This window comes from Balaenoptera acutorostrata, chromosome 5 (genome assembly GCF_949987535.1).
Source record: "Balaenoptera acutorostrata chromosome 5, mBalAcu1.1, whole genome shotgun sequence".
Taxonomy (NCBI): Eukaryota; Metazoa; Chordata; class Mammalia; order Artiodactyla; family Balaenopteridae; genus Balaenoptera; species Balaenoptera acutorostrata.
In genome coordinates, this window is record NC_080068.1 from 14,192,123 (window position 1) to 14,211,468 (window position 19,346).

Below are 19,346 nucleotides of genomic sequence, written 5' to 3' on the forward strand. Positions count from 1 at the left end.
ACCTCATTGTAGTATTGATTTTCATTTCTCTAATAATTAGCAATGTTGAGCACCCCCAAAGTTCATTGCAGCACTATTCACAATAGCCAAGACATGGAGGCAACCTAGATGTCCATGGACAGATGAATGGATAAAGAAGATGTGGTATATATATACAATGGAATATTACTCAGCCAATAAAAAGAATGAAATAATGCCATTTGCATCAGCATTGATGGACCGAGAAATTATCATACCAAGTGAAGTAAGCTAGACAGAGAAAGACAAATATATGATATAGCTTATATGTGGAACCTTTAAAAAAAAAAAAAAAAGGTACAAATGAGCTTATTTACAAAATAGAAAGAGATGCACAGACATAGAAAACAAACTTATGGCTACTAAAGGGGAAAGTGGGGGAGGGATAAATTAGGAGTTTGGAATTAACATATACACACTACTATATATAAAATAGGTAACCAACAAGTACCTACTGTGTAGCACAGGGAACTAACTATACTCAATATCTTGTAATAATCTATAATGGAAAAGAATCTAAAAAAGAATCACTTTTTTATATATATAACTGAATCACTTTGCTGTACACCTGAAACTAACACAACATTGTAAATCAACTATACTTCAATAATAAAAAAGAAAAAGAATACAGACTTTAGCATCAAACACTGGATTCAAATTTCAATCTTTCTTACTAGTTTATAAGCTCAGTTATGTATTCTATCCCCAAATCTCAGGTCTCTCATTTGTGACACAATGAGAACATTTGTGAAACAGTAGCAATACCAGAGTATTCCAAGAATTAAATGAGGTGATTAATGTAAAGTGATAAGGATGACGACAGGCAAAATGTAAGTAGTAGTAGTTGTTGTTGCTATTTTTTATATGCTTCCTCCCTTAGCCTGAAAACATGCTTTGGATGAAAAACATTCTTTGACCCTGAATCCTCTTTATTCTACTAATTCTTTCTAATGCAAATGTCTCAGACTTCAGTTCTATCTTCACTTCATCATTTATTTTTATCCTCACACCACTAGCTTCTATTGGTTTCTATTTTGACTTCTCCAAAGAAACTGCTTTCCAAAAGGTCTTCATGATCTCCTACCTGACAAATGAAATGGATGTTTCCAGGCCTTATCTCTCTGGACCTCTCACCTGCACTGAAATCTACCAGCAGCTTGTTCCTTCTTGAAACTGTCCTTTCTTGCATCCTCCAACCATGTCTTCCCCTCATTTTCTTCTGACCTCTATTCTTTCTGCCTCCTTCATTGGAGTCTCTTTTTCCAGAATTTCATCCCTAACTCTTTCTATACTTTACCTCTGAGTGATTTCATTTACTTTCTTGAAAATTATAAACAAATTTTTATTTCCAACCCTGACCTCTCCCTCATGCTTCAGACTCATTTATTCAACAAGTGTTGAAACAAGTGTTACATAGTTGATGACAAAAACTTAGAAAACATGGAAAATGAAAATTAACAAAATCATCCATATTTCTCCATCAAAAACTTACTAATATTTTAGTGTCTGTCACTTACTAGCTAAAAAAAACCTAGTTACTTTATCCATAGAAACAGAGTTAGTTATGATTCTAAACTCATAGGATAGCTAGGCATAAATATACAAAAAGCATCTGAAAGTGCCCACCACACAGTAAGTCCTATATGGATGTTTGCTGCTATTATTATTACTTTTTTTTCAAATTTAAAAGTGCACACTCCTATGGACTGAATATTTGTGTCCCACCAAAATTTATATGTTAAAGCCTAATTTCCAAAGCAATGGTATTTGAAGGTGGAGCCTTGGAGTTACAGTAAGTAGGTAATGAGAGTAGAGCCCTAATGAATCAGATTAGTGCCCTTACAATATACACTAATATGTATAAAATGGATAACTAAGGAGAACCTGCTGTATAAAAAAATAAATAAAATAAAATAAAATAAAAAAGAAGAGACATGAGAAAGATGATCTCTTTGCTTACTGCCATGTGAGACAAAGGAAGCAAGCTCTCATCAGACACTGGATCTGTCAGCACATTGATGTTGGACTTCCTAGCCTTCATAACTGTGAGAAATAAATGTTTGTTGTTTAAGCCACCCAGTCTATGGTAACTTGTTATAGCAGCCTGAATTGACTAAGGCACCCATACTCATAAATAGTTTTGTATATTTTCTTCCCATTCAGCAAAATACATATGAATATTTTTAAAATTTATTTTTACAGTAGGTCCTTGTTGGTTATCTGTTTTTAAATATAGCAGTGTGTACATGTCAATCCCAAACTCCCAATCTATCCCTCCCCCACCATCCTTCCCCCCCGGTAACCATAAATTCATTCTCTAATTCTGTGCATCTGTGTCTGTTTTGTAAATAAGTTCATTTGTATCAGTTTTTTTTACATTCCGCATGTAAGTGATATCATATGATATTTGTCCCTCTCTGTCTGACTTACTTCACATAGTAAGATAAAATATATAAAATACATGTGAATATTTTTAATGTAAATAAATATTTTAATGTAAATAAATATCCTTTGTTATACAGCAGATGTGATCAATAGTTTTTTTCAGCTGCTTAATGAATTATGTTTACAGTTGCCTCAAACTTCCATTAATTTATTCAGGGTTGTATATAATTCCCAGAATGCCAACTGAAACTCAACATTTCCATTCTCATTTCCTGAAATAATGTTGGAATGCAAATGAAAATAATGTTTTTACAGTGATGTTTTGAATCTCTCTATAAGACAAACAAAAACAAACCAATCCCAAACTTTAAAATGTTCCTCTTAGTTTGTTAAAAAACCCTCCTGTGGCCCAATTCTGAGCAGATAACTATTTAACAGGGCATTAAGACACTGAAGTTGACAGCTGAATGTGCTGTGTAATAGTCTATCATAGAGATTTTTTAGAAAGCAATCCCTAGTTGTCGGGCATTTAGTTTGTTTTCAAGTTCTCACTAGAGAATTTGCAATGAACATTCTTTTAGATACATACCTGTGCTCATATATGATTACCTCCTTAGTTGTAAAATTACCAGAAGAAATAACACAAAAATTTGAAAGTGTTTCCTTTCCTACTGTGAATTTGTTTGCTTAAAAGGTTGTCCCATATTTAACTCACATAAGTGGTATATAAGAAAGTCTGCTTCCTCATATGTTTGCTGATAAACATTAACATTCTTTTTCATCCTTGCCAATCCAATGAGCTATAAATAACTCATCTTTTCTAAATTTGTATTTCCCAAAGGTATATTCAGAGAACAAAAATAAATCACTCTTAATGTTTGGCATTGAACTTTGTCCTTTTAAAATTTAAGCATTAAAGATTATGATTTTAATGATTGTTATTTCTTCTGATAAATATTATTTCTCTTTTAACTGATTATGTGAGCCACAAATGTGCAGGAAAAAAGAAAGTACACATTTTCCTTCTATTAAATTTGAATGTGTATTAATTTTGTATTCTGTACAGTAGGTTTTTTCAAAATATTGTCTTTGATTCTGTATTGAATATTCACCCTGAGGACTTTGGTCTATTGATTGAAAGTTTTAATCCCTCTAATAGAATTATGATGCATACGCCAAATAGAAAGAACATTCAGGGAGAATCTCAGAAGTCCATACTCTTTTCAAGACTGAGGCCTCCACTGAGGGTTTCCAGAAGTATGGCATAGCATTCCATCACTTCTCACTAAGTACTGATAACCCCACGTCTATACATCAGTGAATCCCATCAGTTCTACCTTCAAAAGATACCCAGAATCCAATTACTTCTCATCAAATCCATTTTACTGCCTAGCTCACTGGTTTATTGCAAAGGATTCCTAATTGCTCTCCTAGCTTCTGTCCTTGCCCCTCTAGTCTGTTGTCAATAGCAACTATCAACCGTCTCAAAAAATGTTAAAACATAGCAGATCACAACCCCCTCTGCTCAGAGCCCATCAGGCTGCCCATCTCAGTTGAAGTAAGAGCTGGAGTTATCACAGGGGCTTAAAGGTACTGTTTAAGCTCCACCAGACACACACCCGTTACCTCTCAGACATGTCCTATCTGACCCTAGCTCCCACAGTTCCCGCCACACTAGCTTCCCTTCTGCCTCTCAACCATGTCAGCGAGATTCCTGCCTGACACATCTGCACTTACTCTCTCTTCAGTCTGAAGTGTTCTTTGTACAGAGGCTCTTCCTAACTGAAGGTACAACCCTTTCTCATATGCTCTTTGTTCTGATTATCTGTTTAATTTCCCCCCCACAATTCTTATCATCATGTGACATAACATATATATTACTTATTTTGTTTCTTGTCCATCACTCCCATTAGGACGTAGGTCTAGCAGGATAGAGATGTTTGTTTATTGTTTGCTTTGTTCACCATTGTATTCATAGCATGTGCCTGGCATTAACACTTGAATGACTGAATAAATATCTGAATTTCTGCTATTTTCCTGTAAAATATTATTTTGGATGGATATACCACTAGCCCTAAACATCCCAAGTTTAATTTTAAATGGCTTTTCATTGAATTCTGATATTTAATTAGCTTCAATTTACATTTATTAAATGTTTTTATATGCTGACATAGACTGTCATATCATAAAGCTCTGCTGACATTTATTAACATTACTGTTCTTGACAACATTTTTACAGGAAAATGACTGTATCAACCAGAGAGTTTGTAAACATTATCATCATTTTGAAGTCAAATTTTACCAAGTTATTCAGTTAAATATTGTATAGACTTCTGACATTTGGTAGAGCTGGTCACTCCTCACAGCTGTAATATGCTGTAGCTCAAAACATATTCATGATAGTTGTCCTTGACATAACTGCATTTACAAAGTACTCTGCACTGGTAAACTTTTGACAATATTTACGGAATAGAATTGACTCTTGCATGTGGCTGTGCCCTTGTAAGATTCACTTGGGTGTTAAATTTACCAAAATAATGAAGACTTGGACCAAACACACAGAAAATATTATCCAGCACTCATATTCAGAAAACAAACCAAATGCCTAGTAGTTCTAAGTTTGTATGTGGTAACCCTGTGGTCTATAAGAATCTTAGCCTCCTAAAAATGTATTTTCAAATGTATGCTAGGGGAAACCAATAAATGAGAACTAATGTACTTAGGATTGCTGTGACTTCCTGTTGTCCTTGATGACCTTGTACTCCCAGTTACAGCATCTTATTCAGATTCTCATGAAAACAAAATGAACATCTTTTTCTTGTTTTGCCACCCTCCATTAAGTCACTAAAATGTAGCCATTTCGTGATCATAAAGGAATGTACAAAAGCGAACATTTTATTGTGAAAATGAACTTTCTCGCATACTAATAGCTTTAACTTTATGTTCAATTTAAAGTATTTTTTTCACTTAAATAATTGCTTGCAAAATAGGAATCAGAAATAATATGTAAGATATGGCTTTAGGAAGTTAGAATGACTAAATATTTTTGTTTACTTCTATCATTTATAATTTGAATCTTATTGTCTGATAAAAATATTTAAGCAAAGATCTTAAAAGGTAAGTTTAGTGCAACGTTTTCTAAACCTTTGTTGCTCCATAAAATCCTTCTGCAGGAGCCCTTTTAAAAATGTTTTCATTGCATATCCCTGTGACGAGCTTTTCTTCTCTCCGTGCAACTCAGATATTTTCGCTTTTATAACACCTAGATTGTTTATTCCTCCCCTGATGTCCCTCATTTTTGTTTTCCGATCCTGGTGTTTTGATATCTTTTTAATAACAAACTCCATACCTTTTGCCTTTTTTAACTTATAGTAGTTTCTAATATTTGTATATGGTCTATAAAAATAGCGAGGCTTTTCCAAGGAGAATGATAGTCATTAATTCTGCATATATCGCAGTGGAATGTGTCATCCCCAAGCAAAATATAAGCTCACACTGTGCATGAAGACAGTTCTTGTTTGCTTCAGCCAGTAGCATAGTTTACGGGGAAAAAGTTTTTAAACAGGTCACTAAGAAATATTCTCATTCTCGTTAATGTCTTTGAGCCGCATATGTGAGTAGAATCGTAAGGAATTTCCAGTGACTCATTCCTAGTTTTGGCCATCCTTGCATTCTGTGAAGTCGTGCATATTGAAACCTCTAAACAGCCCTTAGTAAAGCCTTGACAGTAGAGCTTGTCGCTTGCACCTATCAAAAATGTCAGATGCTTTTTCCAAACTCTATCACTAACAAACAATATTGAATACTTATTAAATATGGGAATTAGCTACAAAATCTGCAAGTTGCAGTGTTGTAAATCAACTAAGCAATTAGTGTGAGATTTTTTAAGTGACTGAATACAAATTCAGAATTATGAAGTTATTATCTAATAACCCAACAAGTGATATGAATAAATCCTTGCTAATATGAAAATTATCAACCACTGAAACACTTTTCTATAAGCGGGTCTATGGCTCCTCATGCTAATGCACTTAGATTGATAAACTACAGGCATTCTGTGAAAGCTTCATTTATTCCAGTTGCTGAGGATTGTGTTTAGAGAACCTGTCATCCAAATGATCAGCAAATTGAAGTCTGCAATTTGTTTTCATTTAATAGGCAGACAGGTTTTCACCAGTTTAGATTCAGTCCTATTAATACTCTTTGAAACTAATTGCTGGGAAATGAATTTTAAAGGCAGCATTTTATAATTTCTCTTTTTCTTCCTTCTGTCCCTATAACAGAAGACAGAAATGCACCAGTACACACTTTTAAAATATATGTTAAACAGGCACAGGCCATAATCTCCTGTCATCTGTATGGTTGCAAAGGACCCTTAGTCCTCACTGCCACAATCCATTCTACACTCTTCTCTCAAAATTATGTTCTGATTATGCCATCTCCCTTCCACAAAGCTCCAGTTGCCTGCCAAATAAAAGACAGTAACCTTAATATGGTTTCAACACCCTCCATTATCTACTCCCACTTAACATACTTTTCTTTATTTTTGTTTATATTGCAATATAACACCCATATAGAAAAAAGTTTAAACCATTAATTGATTAATAGTAAAGTAATATCCAGGTAACCACTGCCCAGAACAAAAACACCAGAATATCGTCATTACCGCAAGAGCCGTCTTTCCTTGTGTATCTTTCTGATCATACCCTCTCCTGCATCCCAGGGCCAAGCACCCGGAGCTGATTACTTCCTTGATTTTCTTTATAGTGTCTCCACTATGTACCCTTAAATACATAGTTATTTTACCTGTTTTTGAATGTTACAAAAATGGAACCAAACTGTTTTCTTGGAGTATTGCTTTTTTCACTCAACATGATTCTTGTAAACATTCATTTGTGTTACTGTGTATCGCTCTACTTTCTTCAATTTTAAGCTGTTTAGTATTACATTACATCAGTATACCACAATATATTTACTTTTCCATGTTGACAGACATTTGGATTTTTAGATTATTTCCAGATTTGGGCTATTACAGACAATGCTGCTATAAACGTTCCTGGGCATATATTTTGGTGCCCAAGATTCTCTAGTGTTCATACCCAAGGGGTGAAATTGCTAGGACATAGCTATCCATATCTTCATACTAGATAAATGTGTATGTAAATCTCAAAACCAGGCAAAATTAACTGCATATAAGGATTTTCAATCTCTACTAGTTATGTAAAATGTTTTGCAAAGTGGTTGTACAAATTTAAACATCCAGCAAAAGTCATGATAGCTCCTATTTCCTCATATCCTTAACAGTATTTGTATTATCATACTACATTTCTTTCTGCTTCCCATCTCTTACCCCTTCTTTATGGATTTTCTATTTGTTTATTCCTTTGTACACTGGGTATTAGTTCTGACCTATAACAGGTCACTAATTCTCTCTTCATCTGTTTCTAATCTGCTGATAAACTTTGTCAGATAGTTATTAACTTCGGACATTGTCTTTTCTAATTCTTACATTTCTGTTTAGTTCTTTTCAAATTCTACAATGATACTTCCTTTAGTTTCCAATTTTCTGCCAAAAAAGTTTTCCCCTTATTTCCTTAAAAATAATAAACATAATTTTTATAATATGCATCTGAAAATTTTAGTAACTGAGTTCTTGAAAGATCTGTTTCTGTTACATATTATTTCTGCTGGTTCTATATATGAAATATAACTTCCTGTTACATGATATCTTTGACTTTTGCTGTGGACATTGTATTCAACCAATTGTTTGAAGGGATAATGTAAGACCTCAAATGAAAATACTTACTTCCTAGAGGATTGTGGGTTTTTTATTTTTCCTTCCTGTCAGGAATCTGGAGTCTATCAGTCTCACACCACCTTAAACTTCATTAAAATATGAAACAAATTATAGCATCTTAGATTTTAATCCATACATTGAAAAATTTGAGGTCCAAAAAGATAATACTGAAGTAAGTTGAGTTATGATGATGCCTTCCTCTCTGTAACTTATTGTGTGACTTTGAGTTGAAACTTTTGTTTCTAGTTTTTCTTATCTGTTAAAATAGTACATGGCTTGTAACCCCCAAAATGGTGATTTTCCTTTTTTTACAGTTTCCTTTCTATTTCTCTTATATTCTGTTTGTACCAATTATGCTGCAGGTTGCTTGAGTTTTGCTTTATGTTTTTTGAGTACATAGATTTTCCAATACCTGGTTCTGATTATTTTGAAAGTGGTGTCCATGACTTTTTACCATATCTCTCACTATATTGAGTGTAGTAATTTGATGCATTGACTGCTTAATGCATGTTGAATGGATAAGTCAATGAATGAATAAATTTTGGAAATAGGTGCATTAATAAAAGTGATTAAACCAAGCTCAGTATTGCCGTAGAGAAGGAACAAGTATCTTTTCTATTATAGGTCCCAGAGCTTCAGTCTAATTTCTGTTGCTATGTTTACCTGTCCAGTATATTGGCTGATTGTCCTCATAAAACACAAGTGGTCTGAGGTAGGATTTATGCATAGTGATCCAAATGTGTAATAGAGCTTAAAAACAAAGCTTAAAAACATTGATCTAGAAGAGAAGTGATAAGATGTAATAAAAGTTTATTTAGGATGTACAATTTAAAAAGCATGTTCATCAATAATTCATCAACAGTCTTTAAAACAACCTTTAATATAACCATTTTTATTCTGTAACTTTAATCATTTGTAGCTGATGTTGCTAGAAGCAGATTTTGACAACAAACTTCTGAAAGGGATCCATTTGCCTAGGGATTTACTTATAAAGTTGGAATTAAAAAGTCATTTCTAGGGGGAAATTCAGCATATTAAACAAATATAACATAATCTAACATATTAAACAATTGTTCTAAAGATAATCAAATCAAATCTGATAAAAGGAAAAAGAATCACTATTTCATATGAAGGCATACATTTGGATATTATTTTTGCCACATAGAGCAGTTAGTTCTGCATTATAATTAATTAGTCTTCTTAATTTTTTGTGTCACCTTAAAGAGTGGTTTTCCATATCCTGGTGATTAAGTTGCTTCTGTACCTAAGAGATTTGTTAGATTTTAAAGACCATGGATAAATAAAGAATACATATGGTCCAAAATTATTGGTAGAGGAACCAGTCAAATAATAAGATTTTTCATGAAGCATCTTTCCATTGGTTTGTCAGTGGATAGATGTTCAAAATATAGAAATGAATGAAATGTGTGTAAGGAAATAATTACATGCTGTCTGTTGCCAACATGTTTAACATGATATAAGCAATCAGTGCCCAATTAATTCTAGAATTTCCTGATCTTATTTACATGCTCTCTGAATATGATCTTTATTTTGGAATTTCTTTAACCCATTCTGAATCTAATAACTTCATTAGAGTATTTGTGCAATGCATAGTCATTAGCTAGGTCTGTGTTTTGTCCAGACAACCAAATGGACAGAAGCAAATTTTGCCATATTAGTGGGAAGTTTATATTTGGAATCAAGAAGATGTTCTGTATTTTATACATTGTATTAACGGATTTGTTGAATTTTTACTTTTCATTCATTTGATATCATTTAGACTAAAGTCAGAATTGTTAGAAATTTTCATTCATTCTCAAAACCTCTCATCTATTGATATATCAATCTGTCATTATTCATTAGCATCAAATACTGCTAAAACAGGGGAAAAAAATCAGGAGCTTAACAACAAGAAATTGAAATTTAAAATTTTTCTTATATTCTAGAACCCTAGAAAGTCAGTCAGTCTTCTGTAGCATTTCAAGTTCCAAGGACATAGACTTCTTCATCTTATTTTTCTATTATGTGTGATCTAAGATACTTACCAGAGCTTCCAGCCAATACGTGTTCATAAGTAGAAAGGACAGAAGAACAGTTGCACAAAGCACCCTGCCTACATCACATTTGTCAGAATTGGTCACATGGTCTCATCTTGCCTAAAGGGAGACTGTGGATTGTCTTTATTCTCAGTAGTGCTAAAATGAAAGTAGATACATATAATTAATGACAAAGAGGGGAACAAACAGCAGTCACAGCCTTCATCTAACTATTTATTTACTGATTTATTTTACTCTAAGATAAGATATAAATGGTTAAACAAGACCAATTTTTTTTTTAAATAGTACCAGTAGTTTAGAAAAGTAAGATTTTTTAAAAATTACAAATAACACAATATCAACATAGTTATAGATGAGCATCATGATCTCCTGGGTATCCAAAGTAAAAGGGGATAGCTAAATAATTATTCACATTTTCATTATTTTAAAAAAGGCATTACTGATGCAAAATGAAGCTCTCTTGGCTCTGAACAATTTAAAAATTTATCTCATGGTAATTTTTATGGGAAAACTGAATGTTATGGTGGACAATATTCCTATAATAGATGCAGTGATTTTATAAGGCGTTTACTTAGTGTCTTTGAGTAAGAGCCAAAAACAAAGTATTATTTTACCACTCAATGAAGGCTATTTTGTGAGTCCCTAAGGAAAAATGATCCAAGGATAAAATCCTTGGGTATTCTGGCTTAGACCCAGGATAGATTTTAACCTGCTCACAGGGCTGGGTGGATATACACACTATGGATGGTTATCTGTAAATATTACTGTTGTTGAAAGATTCCTGAACAAGTTTAGGAAATTAAGAAATAGATTATCTAATTTTCTGTAGTCTACCAGCATGTGTCAAACCAATTTACCGCTCTTAACACCAGGTGTTCTAAAAAGTGAAAGGGGACTATTTGTTAACTGTAAGAGGGCAACAATGCAAAAAGATGAAAGAGGTGGAAATTGAAACCAATTTGCTGAATTTACTAAATTACACAAATTACCCGAAAAGTAAGTGAATTTCTCATAACAGTAGTAAAGAAATTACTTTTGCAATGAAATGTGTGTTTATATCCAAGTTTCAAAATTACTTAGCAAATAACTCCCAGTAAATGTGATGTTATAAATTTTAGCTAAATTATATGTTCTTAGAATTTTTTGATCTTTTCAAAAAATTCTATGTAGATTATATCTATTAAAATATTATTTTACATATTTTGACATAAATAAACAATAACTGCCTGAGGAGAGAAACAAATTCATGGTCTCCTAAATATGATTTTATTATTGATGAATCTTAGGTTGGTCCTGAGATGGCAAGAAACATGAATTCATGGTTCCTGAAGTTTTATAACCATTTTCATCTAATTTTTGATATGGTAATAATTAAATGAGAGCTGACAAGAAACTGGGTGATTAAACATTGTTTGATAAAGTGATGCATTAATAACACATAAGTTATATTTCTAAGTTATTCTCTCACAGTGCAAAACCAATTTTTAGACTGTTTGTAAGCAAAACTCTTTGAAGAATTAATCTTTGCTTTAAGGGAGCAATATCGATTGACATCAAGGATTTCTCTTATTTCCATGTAGGAAGAACCTTTTGTAATGGTCTCTGAAAATGTCCTGGGTAAGCCAAAGAAATACCAAGGCTTCTCCATTGATGTTTTGGATGCCTTATCTAACTACCTGGGTTTTAACTATGAAATTTATGTTGCACCGGATCACAAGTATGGAAGCCCACAAGAAGATGGGACATGGAATGGCTTGGTGGGAGAACTAGTGTTTAAGGTAAGCATTTATTTGTTTGTTTGTTTATCACATATCTAAAGGTTGACTATAACCCTTGGCAACTAATTTCATACAAAATAAGTGTAAGGCAAAGCATTAGGTGGCGGTGTTGAATCAAATCTCACCAATACTATTTCATGAACTTTGTGGAAAGAAAAACTGATGAGGGCTTCCCTGGTGGCGCGGTGGTTGAGAATCTGCCTGCCAATGCAGGGGACACGGGTTCGAGCCATGGTCTGGGAAGATCCCACATGCCGCGGAGCAACTGGGCCCGTGAGCCACAACTACTGAGCCTGCGCATCTGGAGCCTGTGCTCCGCAACAAGAGAGGCCGCGATAGTGAGAGGCCCGCGCACCGCGATGAAGAGTGGCCCCCACTTGCCACAACTAGAGAAAGCCCTTGCACAGAAACGAAGACCCAACACAGCCATAAATAAATAAATAAATAAACCCAAAGTTTAAAAAAAAAAGAAAAACTGATGACAATATAAAGCTGAGTTTTAAAATATTTCCTATAATAGAAAAGTATTTACTGCAGGTATTTACCTTTGCCAAAGTTATACTCCAGACATTTTGTCAGGATATGGTACATGATGAAGTCACAATGCCTTTTCCAAACACAGTTCATGTCATTGTGTTCTTTTAAAAATGTAATTTCAAAAACTAAACAAATAAGATCCTGACCACTTAGGAACTGATCATTTAGTTTTGGTATCTAAATAAGGTAAATCTATTCTTACTTGTATTTTTCTCCTTGTTCTTGCAATTCTCAGAGAAGTATTTAAACTTCTCTATTACTTTATCTCCATTTCTGTCAGTCTTTGCTTCATTTTTTGGAAGCTCTATTATTAGGAGCATACACACTTTTAATCATCATGTCTTCCTGCTGAGTTGTTGAATAGTCATGTTTAGGTCTATAATTTACTATTTGATTTCTGTGTATCTTATTGTTTCCCTCTGTTCCTTCTTTTCTTGCCTTCCTTTGGGTTAATTGAATTTTTTTAGTGTTTGATTTTATTTCCCTCTTAACTTTTTAGCTGTATTTCTCTGTATTTTTGTTTGTCTATGGTTAGTCTAGAGTTAGTAATGTGCATTCTTAACTTATCACATTCTATGTAGATTAATATCATACCACATCACATTAAAAAACGTAAACATACAGCAATATAATTCCATTTATACGTACTATATCCTTTGTGTTATTATGGTCATGTATTTATATTTATGAACTCCAAAGTAAAATGTCATAGTTTTTGATTTAAACCATCAGTTGACTTTCAAAGGTATAAAGAGGGGGGGAAAAGACAGTTTCTGATATTTAACTATTTATCTATTTACTATTTCTGTGGTTTTTTATTCCTTTCTACATATCTGAGCTTCTGGCTGGTATCATTTAGTTCAGCCTGAAGAACTTCCTTTACAATGTCTTGAAGTCCAGTCCTACAAGTGGCATATAGTCTCAACTTTAGTTTACCTTAAAATTTCTTTGTTTATCCTCAGTTTTAATAATATTATTAGCAAATAACAAACTCTGAGTTGACAGGTTTATTTTTGCTAGATACTTTCTGTCTTAGTGTTTTCAAGTGGCACTGCTGATTCTGATTTATGTTTGACAAGAACACTGAGAGTCTCAGGACAGTCACTTATAATCAAAATATATTTTTCCTCATACTTTTTTATTATCTAAGAAGAAAATTGAAGATGAAATATTATTATTCCTAAAATCAAGGCTGGTGATTTTAAAGCAAGAGCAACTTTTTATTTCAAAAATCAAAATAAAATTATCATTCAACAATTTTTCATACAATAATAAATGTTTTTATTATTATTTCACAGTATAATTGATACATAACATTATATTAGTTTCAGGCGTACAACATAATGATTTGATATATGTATGTATTGCAAAATGATTGCCACAATAAGTCTAGTTAACATTCATTACCATACATAAAGTTATTTTTAATGTTCATGACTTTAAATATGCCATTCTATTGTCTTTCACCAAATATTGTTTCTGATGAGAAGTTAGCCATCATTTGTACTTTTGCTCCTTTTTTATAGTGTAGGGGTGGTCGTTTTTTAATTCTCTATTCATTTTTGATGTTTTGATGTTTAGCTATGATTTTCTTTGTATTTGTCTCTGTTAGGGGTTCACTGAGCTTCTGGGATATGTTTCACTAAGTTTAATAAATCTTGACAATTATTTATACAAATATTTTTTCCACCCTCTTCTCCTTCTCCTCTGTACTTGAGGCTCAGAAAACATTCAAGTTAGACCTTATTAAATAATGTTGTCTCTGAGTCACTGAGGTCTTGTTTATTTCATCATAATATTTTACTCTCTGATCTTTAGATTGGATAATTTATCATGATCTGTTTTCAGGTTATTGATTCTTTCTTTGCCATCTCCAATTTCTGTTAAGTTCATTTGGTAACTTTTTTATTCTAGGTAGCTAGAATCATTCTTATGCATGTATTGGTTTGGAGTTGGCCAAGGATTTGAGGGAAGTTTATACATAGATTTTTGGGCTTATTTCTCTGTGGCTCCCTCCTTTATGTGAGTCCTCTTTTGAATTCTGCACAGTCTGGCTGCCTCAAACACCATCCTCTGATGCATTAAGCTAATAAGACTCTGACTTTCTGCTTGAGCTCTAGCTACCCATTGTTGCCTAACTGAGGTGGGTCCTCAATGAATGAGCCATATAAAAGTAGATCTCACCCAAAGCAGTTACCATCTTTAAAGGGTTGAGTACTCTTCAGTTTATGCCTGCTTTCAGCTGATATGCAATCTGTTCAATGTGTGTTTTTTAAAAATTTCATCCAGAATTTACAACTGTTACTCTTTGTTGGGTTAACCCAATAAAAAATTATTCCACCATTGCCAGAACTGGAATTATTTCTGGAATACTGAAAAGTATTCAGAAAGCCAAAGGATCTAAGTTGTTTCTAAGAGATGTAGAAGAGAAAAAAAATAAGAGGTTTTGAAGACAGTGGTAGGAAAAATAATAAAGCTGTTTTTCATATCCTTTAAAACTTTACTGACGTCAGTTTATTTAATAAACCTATTACATATGGAATTTTTTTTGCAAAAGGTTAATAGAAATATTTTAATAGGCAAACAGGAATCATCAATCCTCATCTCTCTTATAAAAACCATGACTATTTATCTTATATTCCTTTATTATAAAACCACAAAACAAGCATTCTGTCTTTGTATTTCTGAGGGGTCCTGCCTGAACTGAACCCAAATAAGCAATTATATTAAAATAAAGATAAACAAAAGGAAAAGGCATTATGCAAGTTTATTCTATAGATATAGTAGATAAAATTCCTTAAGAATTATCACGCACACCTAGAGGGGTGGGAGGGAGGGAGATGCAAGAGGGAAGAGATATGGGAACATATGTATATGTATAACTGATTCACTTTGTTATAAAGCAGAAACTAGCACACCCTTGTAAAGCAATTATACTCCAATAAAGATGTTAAAAAAAAAAATTATCACGCTAACAAACTTCACTTACTAAATGCAAGTTAAAAGTAACAAGCATTATAATTAGTCTAATGTTGGTGCTGTTTTTAATTTGGTTGTGTGCTTGCTCCAGTTAGTTAAATTTTTGAGATTTGCTTCCTCACCTATGAAATGAGGAATACAAGTATGTTAGTGGGAAGATCACTTCCAACTATAATTTTTTTAAAACACTTTAAGAATTTATTGCATAAAAACCACACACAAGCAATTGTATGTTGTTCTTCATAAACAGTTTTTATTTGCATGTAAGAACATATCATTATTGTATGATAATGTAAAATTCAGCAGGGTCCTTTTACATAGCAAAAATTCAGGCTTAAAGAAGCTGACTGACAAATGTGTGATTTTTTAGCTGGAAAAAATATAAAGCTATTTATTGCAACTAGATTTTATTTTCTTCAAGAAGATAATTAGCTATTCTGACTAGGCTTTAAGAAATACTTCTTAAGCAGGTAAAAATGGAGAAGCTTACATAAGAGTTTGTTGGAGCAGGTAGAGAGAGGGGAAGAAAACTGAGAGAATGTAACTAATGAGAACATGCTCTATAGCACAGGGAACTCTTACTTAATGCACTGTGGTAACCTAAATGGGAAGGAAATCCAAAAAGGAGGGACTTTTGCTGTACAGTAGAAACTAACACAACATTGTAAGACAACTATACTCCAATAAAAATTAATTTAAAAAAAGAAAAGAAAACAAACTTATGGTTACCAAAGAGGAGAGGTGGGGGGGGAGGAATAAATTAGGAGGTTGGGATTAACATATACACACTACTATATATAAAATAAATAATCAACAAGGACCTTCTGTATAGCACAGGGAACTCTAGTCAATATTATATAATAACCTATATGGGAAAAGAATCTGAAAAAGAATCGATATATGTATATGTATAACTGAATCACTTTGCTGTCCACCTGAAACTAACACAACATTGTAAATCAACTATACCCCTATATAAAATAAAAATTAAATTAAAAAAATGAAAGCAACAGGAAGATAACATTTTCAGAAAGAAAGGGCAGTCACTGTATTCTATTACTCATAGAGATGTATGCTCTAATTTTCAGCAACTTAAAATGTCAATTCAAGTATACAAATAGTAATGCAGTAAAATATCATAAAGTAATTTAGATTATCCAACAAGAATCATCATTAACATTTTATCAGGATCATTTACCCCTGTAAAGCAAAATAACACTATTGAAATGGCATAATAATGTTATGACAGCGTTTCAGAAAAGTGAGCTTATTATTGTTATATATATTTGACTAGTGTAGACATTTTTCATGAATCTAAGTATATTTAAAATAGCAGTAAATATTGCCATTGAGTACCTCTATACATGACATAAGACTTCTAAAATTAACAAGACTCTCTGCCTTCCTAAGGGGAAACCAAAATTAAAAGAATGTTTTCTAGCGTATTTGTCACGATGATTATGGAAAAACCCATTAAAAAGAGTCAGAGAGGGAACATGGGAAGTATCAGAGGCTTAAAAATAATGGAATAAGTTACATGGAAACTATCAATAGTTGCATGTATACAAAATTTTAAATCATCAATAAATCAAAAACAATAATAACTAAATTAAATTACAAATGATAGGCTGGAAAATATTTGCAAAAGTATGATGCATTGTTAACCTCACTGCTTCACTGCTTCACCTACATGAAGAAGAAGTATAAAATCCATAAGAAAATACTAAGATCCCCATAGGTAAAGCTATAGAAGATACGAACTAGACTTTCAAAAGAAGAAAAGAAGAAACTGATAGATAATAGAAATCTAAAAGGAAATCTAGTGTAGTGGAGTAGGGCAATTAATAAAGTAAAAAAAATAAAGTGTGTAAATGAAATATGAATGTTTAGTGCTTTTATAAGGAAAGAGCTGAAACTTTGTGTTATATTACTTGGAATTCTTTTCTATGCTGTGTTTTATAATAAAAAATAGAATATCATTGGAATTAGAAGCACATATTTCAGTCAGCAATATACTTGACAGCAGTGACAAGAAAGGTACCATAGGGAATGAAAAAAAACATAGTTTGAAATGGACCAAATAATAAATATTAACACTTATGTAGAGCTTACTATTGCCAAAGCACTCACACAACCCTATGAGGTAGGTAGTACTATTATCCCAATACTGTGTATGATGAAACAGAGTTAGGGAGCTAAAGTAACTTGCCCATGGTCACTTAGCCAAGTTGTGGAGAATTCGTGATTCAAACCCAGGCAGTGTGGATCCAGAGTCCAAGTGCTTGTCCCCCTTGACCAGTTAACAGAGAGGAACAGAGTTCTAGTGTAAGTTTGGTCTTAAAAGCATTTTAATAAACCAAATTACAGACAGTGAGGAAAATAATACTCAGAAACAGTTCAACGCAGGTTTTAAGACCTGCGAATTCCAAGAAGGTTCAGATGGAGTTTGGCTGAATATGAATCGAGGATAAAAAAATAAGATTACATAGAGAAGGATTGGGGGAGTGACAAAAAACATTTGCATCTTTAAACTTCTCAAAAAATCTCACTTTTTATCTCAAAAACCTGTTCTTCTTTCCCTTTTTTAAAAAAAATTAAAGCTCCTTAGAAAGGCATCCATTATTTTCTGAAGTTTATGTCTCAATCCCTACATTTTGTCATACTCCATATAAATCGCATTCAGCTTCAATCTGCTTTGGCTGGCCTCACTCACTTCATCTTCCTATATTTTCAACCCCAGCTAAACTCATCCTTTGTCCCATAAGGCTGTCAAACTATTCCCATTTTTTGATAATTCTGTCTTCTGGGTATATCTGTTTCACTTTTCAAATGACCCTTTGCGGGGGAAAAAGTATATATATATATATGGAGAGAGAGAGAGAGACTGACCTCTCCCCTTTTCTTTCCATAGTCCCTCTTTTGGAACCAGAGGGCTGAGGTTGTGTTTACTTTATTTTGTATGCCAGGCAGAATGCCCTATATTCATCCTTTCATTCCCCATGTGTTTTTGAATGCATGGTATGTTCTGGGCACTGTGCCTAGCATCACAGATACAAAGGAATGGAAGACATCATTCCTGCCTTCAAAGATCTCACAGTGTACAAGGAAGACAAATGTGCAAATAAATCATTAAAGCACAGTGTGATCAATGCCATAGGGTAATGCATGCAGGGTGCCTTGGCAACCAAGGGGTGGAGTGACAGCCTGTGCCTGAGGAGATGAAAAGATTTCACATAAGAGGAGAAATTTGAGCTAGGTCTTGAAGATGAGTAGGAGTGTGAGAAGCAACAGTAGGGATAATTATAAAAGCATACTTGCCATGCTGAAGAGTTTGGACTTTATCATTTAGCCAGTGAAAATTATAAAAAGTTTTTACATAAGAGAAAAGTGGGATTTAATTTATGTTTAAGAAAGATAACTGAGGTAAGGCCAAGGATGCATTGGAGTGAAGAAGGGAAAAGACAAATGTCTTTTTCAACAATCCAGAGAGGAAAAAAGGGTGTCTAAACTTAACAGCAATAGGAGATTAGCCCCAAAAACTGATTTTGAGGAAGCAATCAATATTCCAAGAAAAAATGACTAGAACTTGGTAAGTTGAAGGAGAAGAGAAAGGACATGTTGAGATTTGGTGAGAAATTTAGCAGAGGAACACGAGCAGATGGACACTCATGGCAGAGACAGGGAAAATAGAAGGAGAACAGATTAGAAAAGGGCGACAGAGATACAGAGCTTGGCTCTAGACATTTTAATTTTAGGATGGCCGAAGAACATCCAAATGGAATTGCCTAGAAACAA

The 19,346-nt window shown here is 33.2% G+C and overlaps 1 protein-coding gene across 2 annotated transcripts in view; it reads left to right on the forward strand.

The window, feature by feature from the left end:
• Positions 1 to 19,346, forward strand: part of GRID2 (glutamate ionotropic receptor delta type subunit 2) — a 1,428,522-nt gene that overhangs the window by 1,067,638 nt on the left and 341,538 nt on the right. For both annotated transcript variants that reach the window (XM_057547452.1, XM_007184090.2), the window contains exon 10: positions 11,838 to 12,035. In XM_057547452.1, coding sequence (XP_057403435.1) covers positions 11,838 to 12,035 — 198 coding nt within the window. The remainder of the gene's footprint in view (positions 1 to 11,837; positions 12,036 to 19,346) is intronic.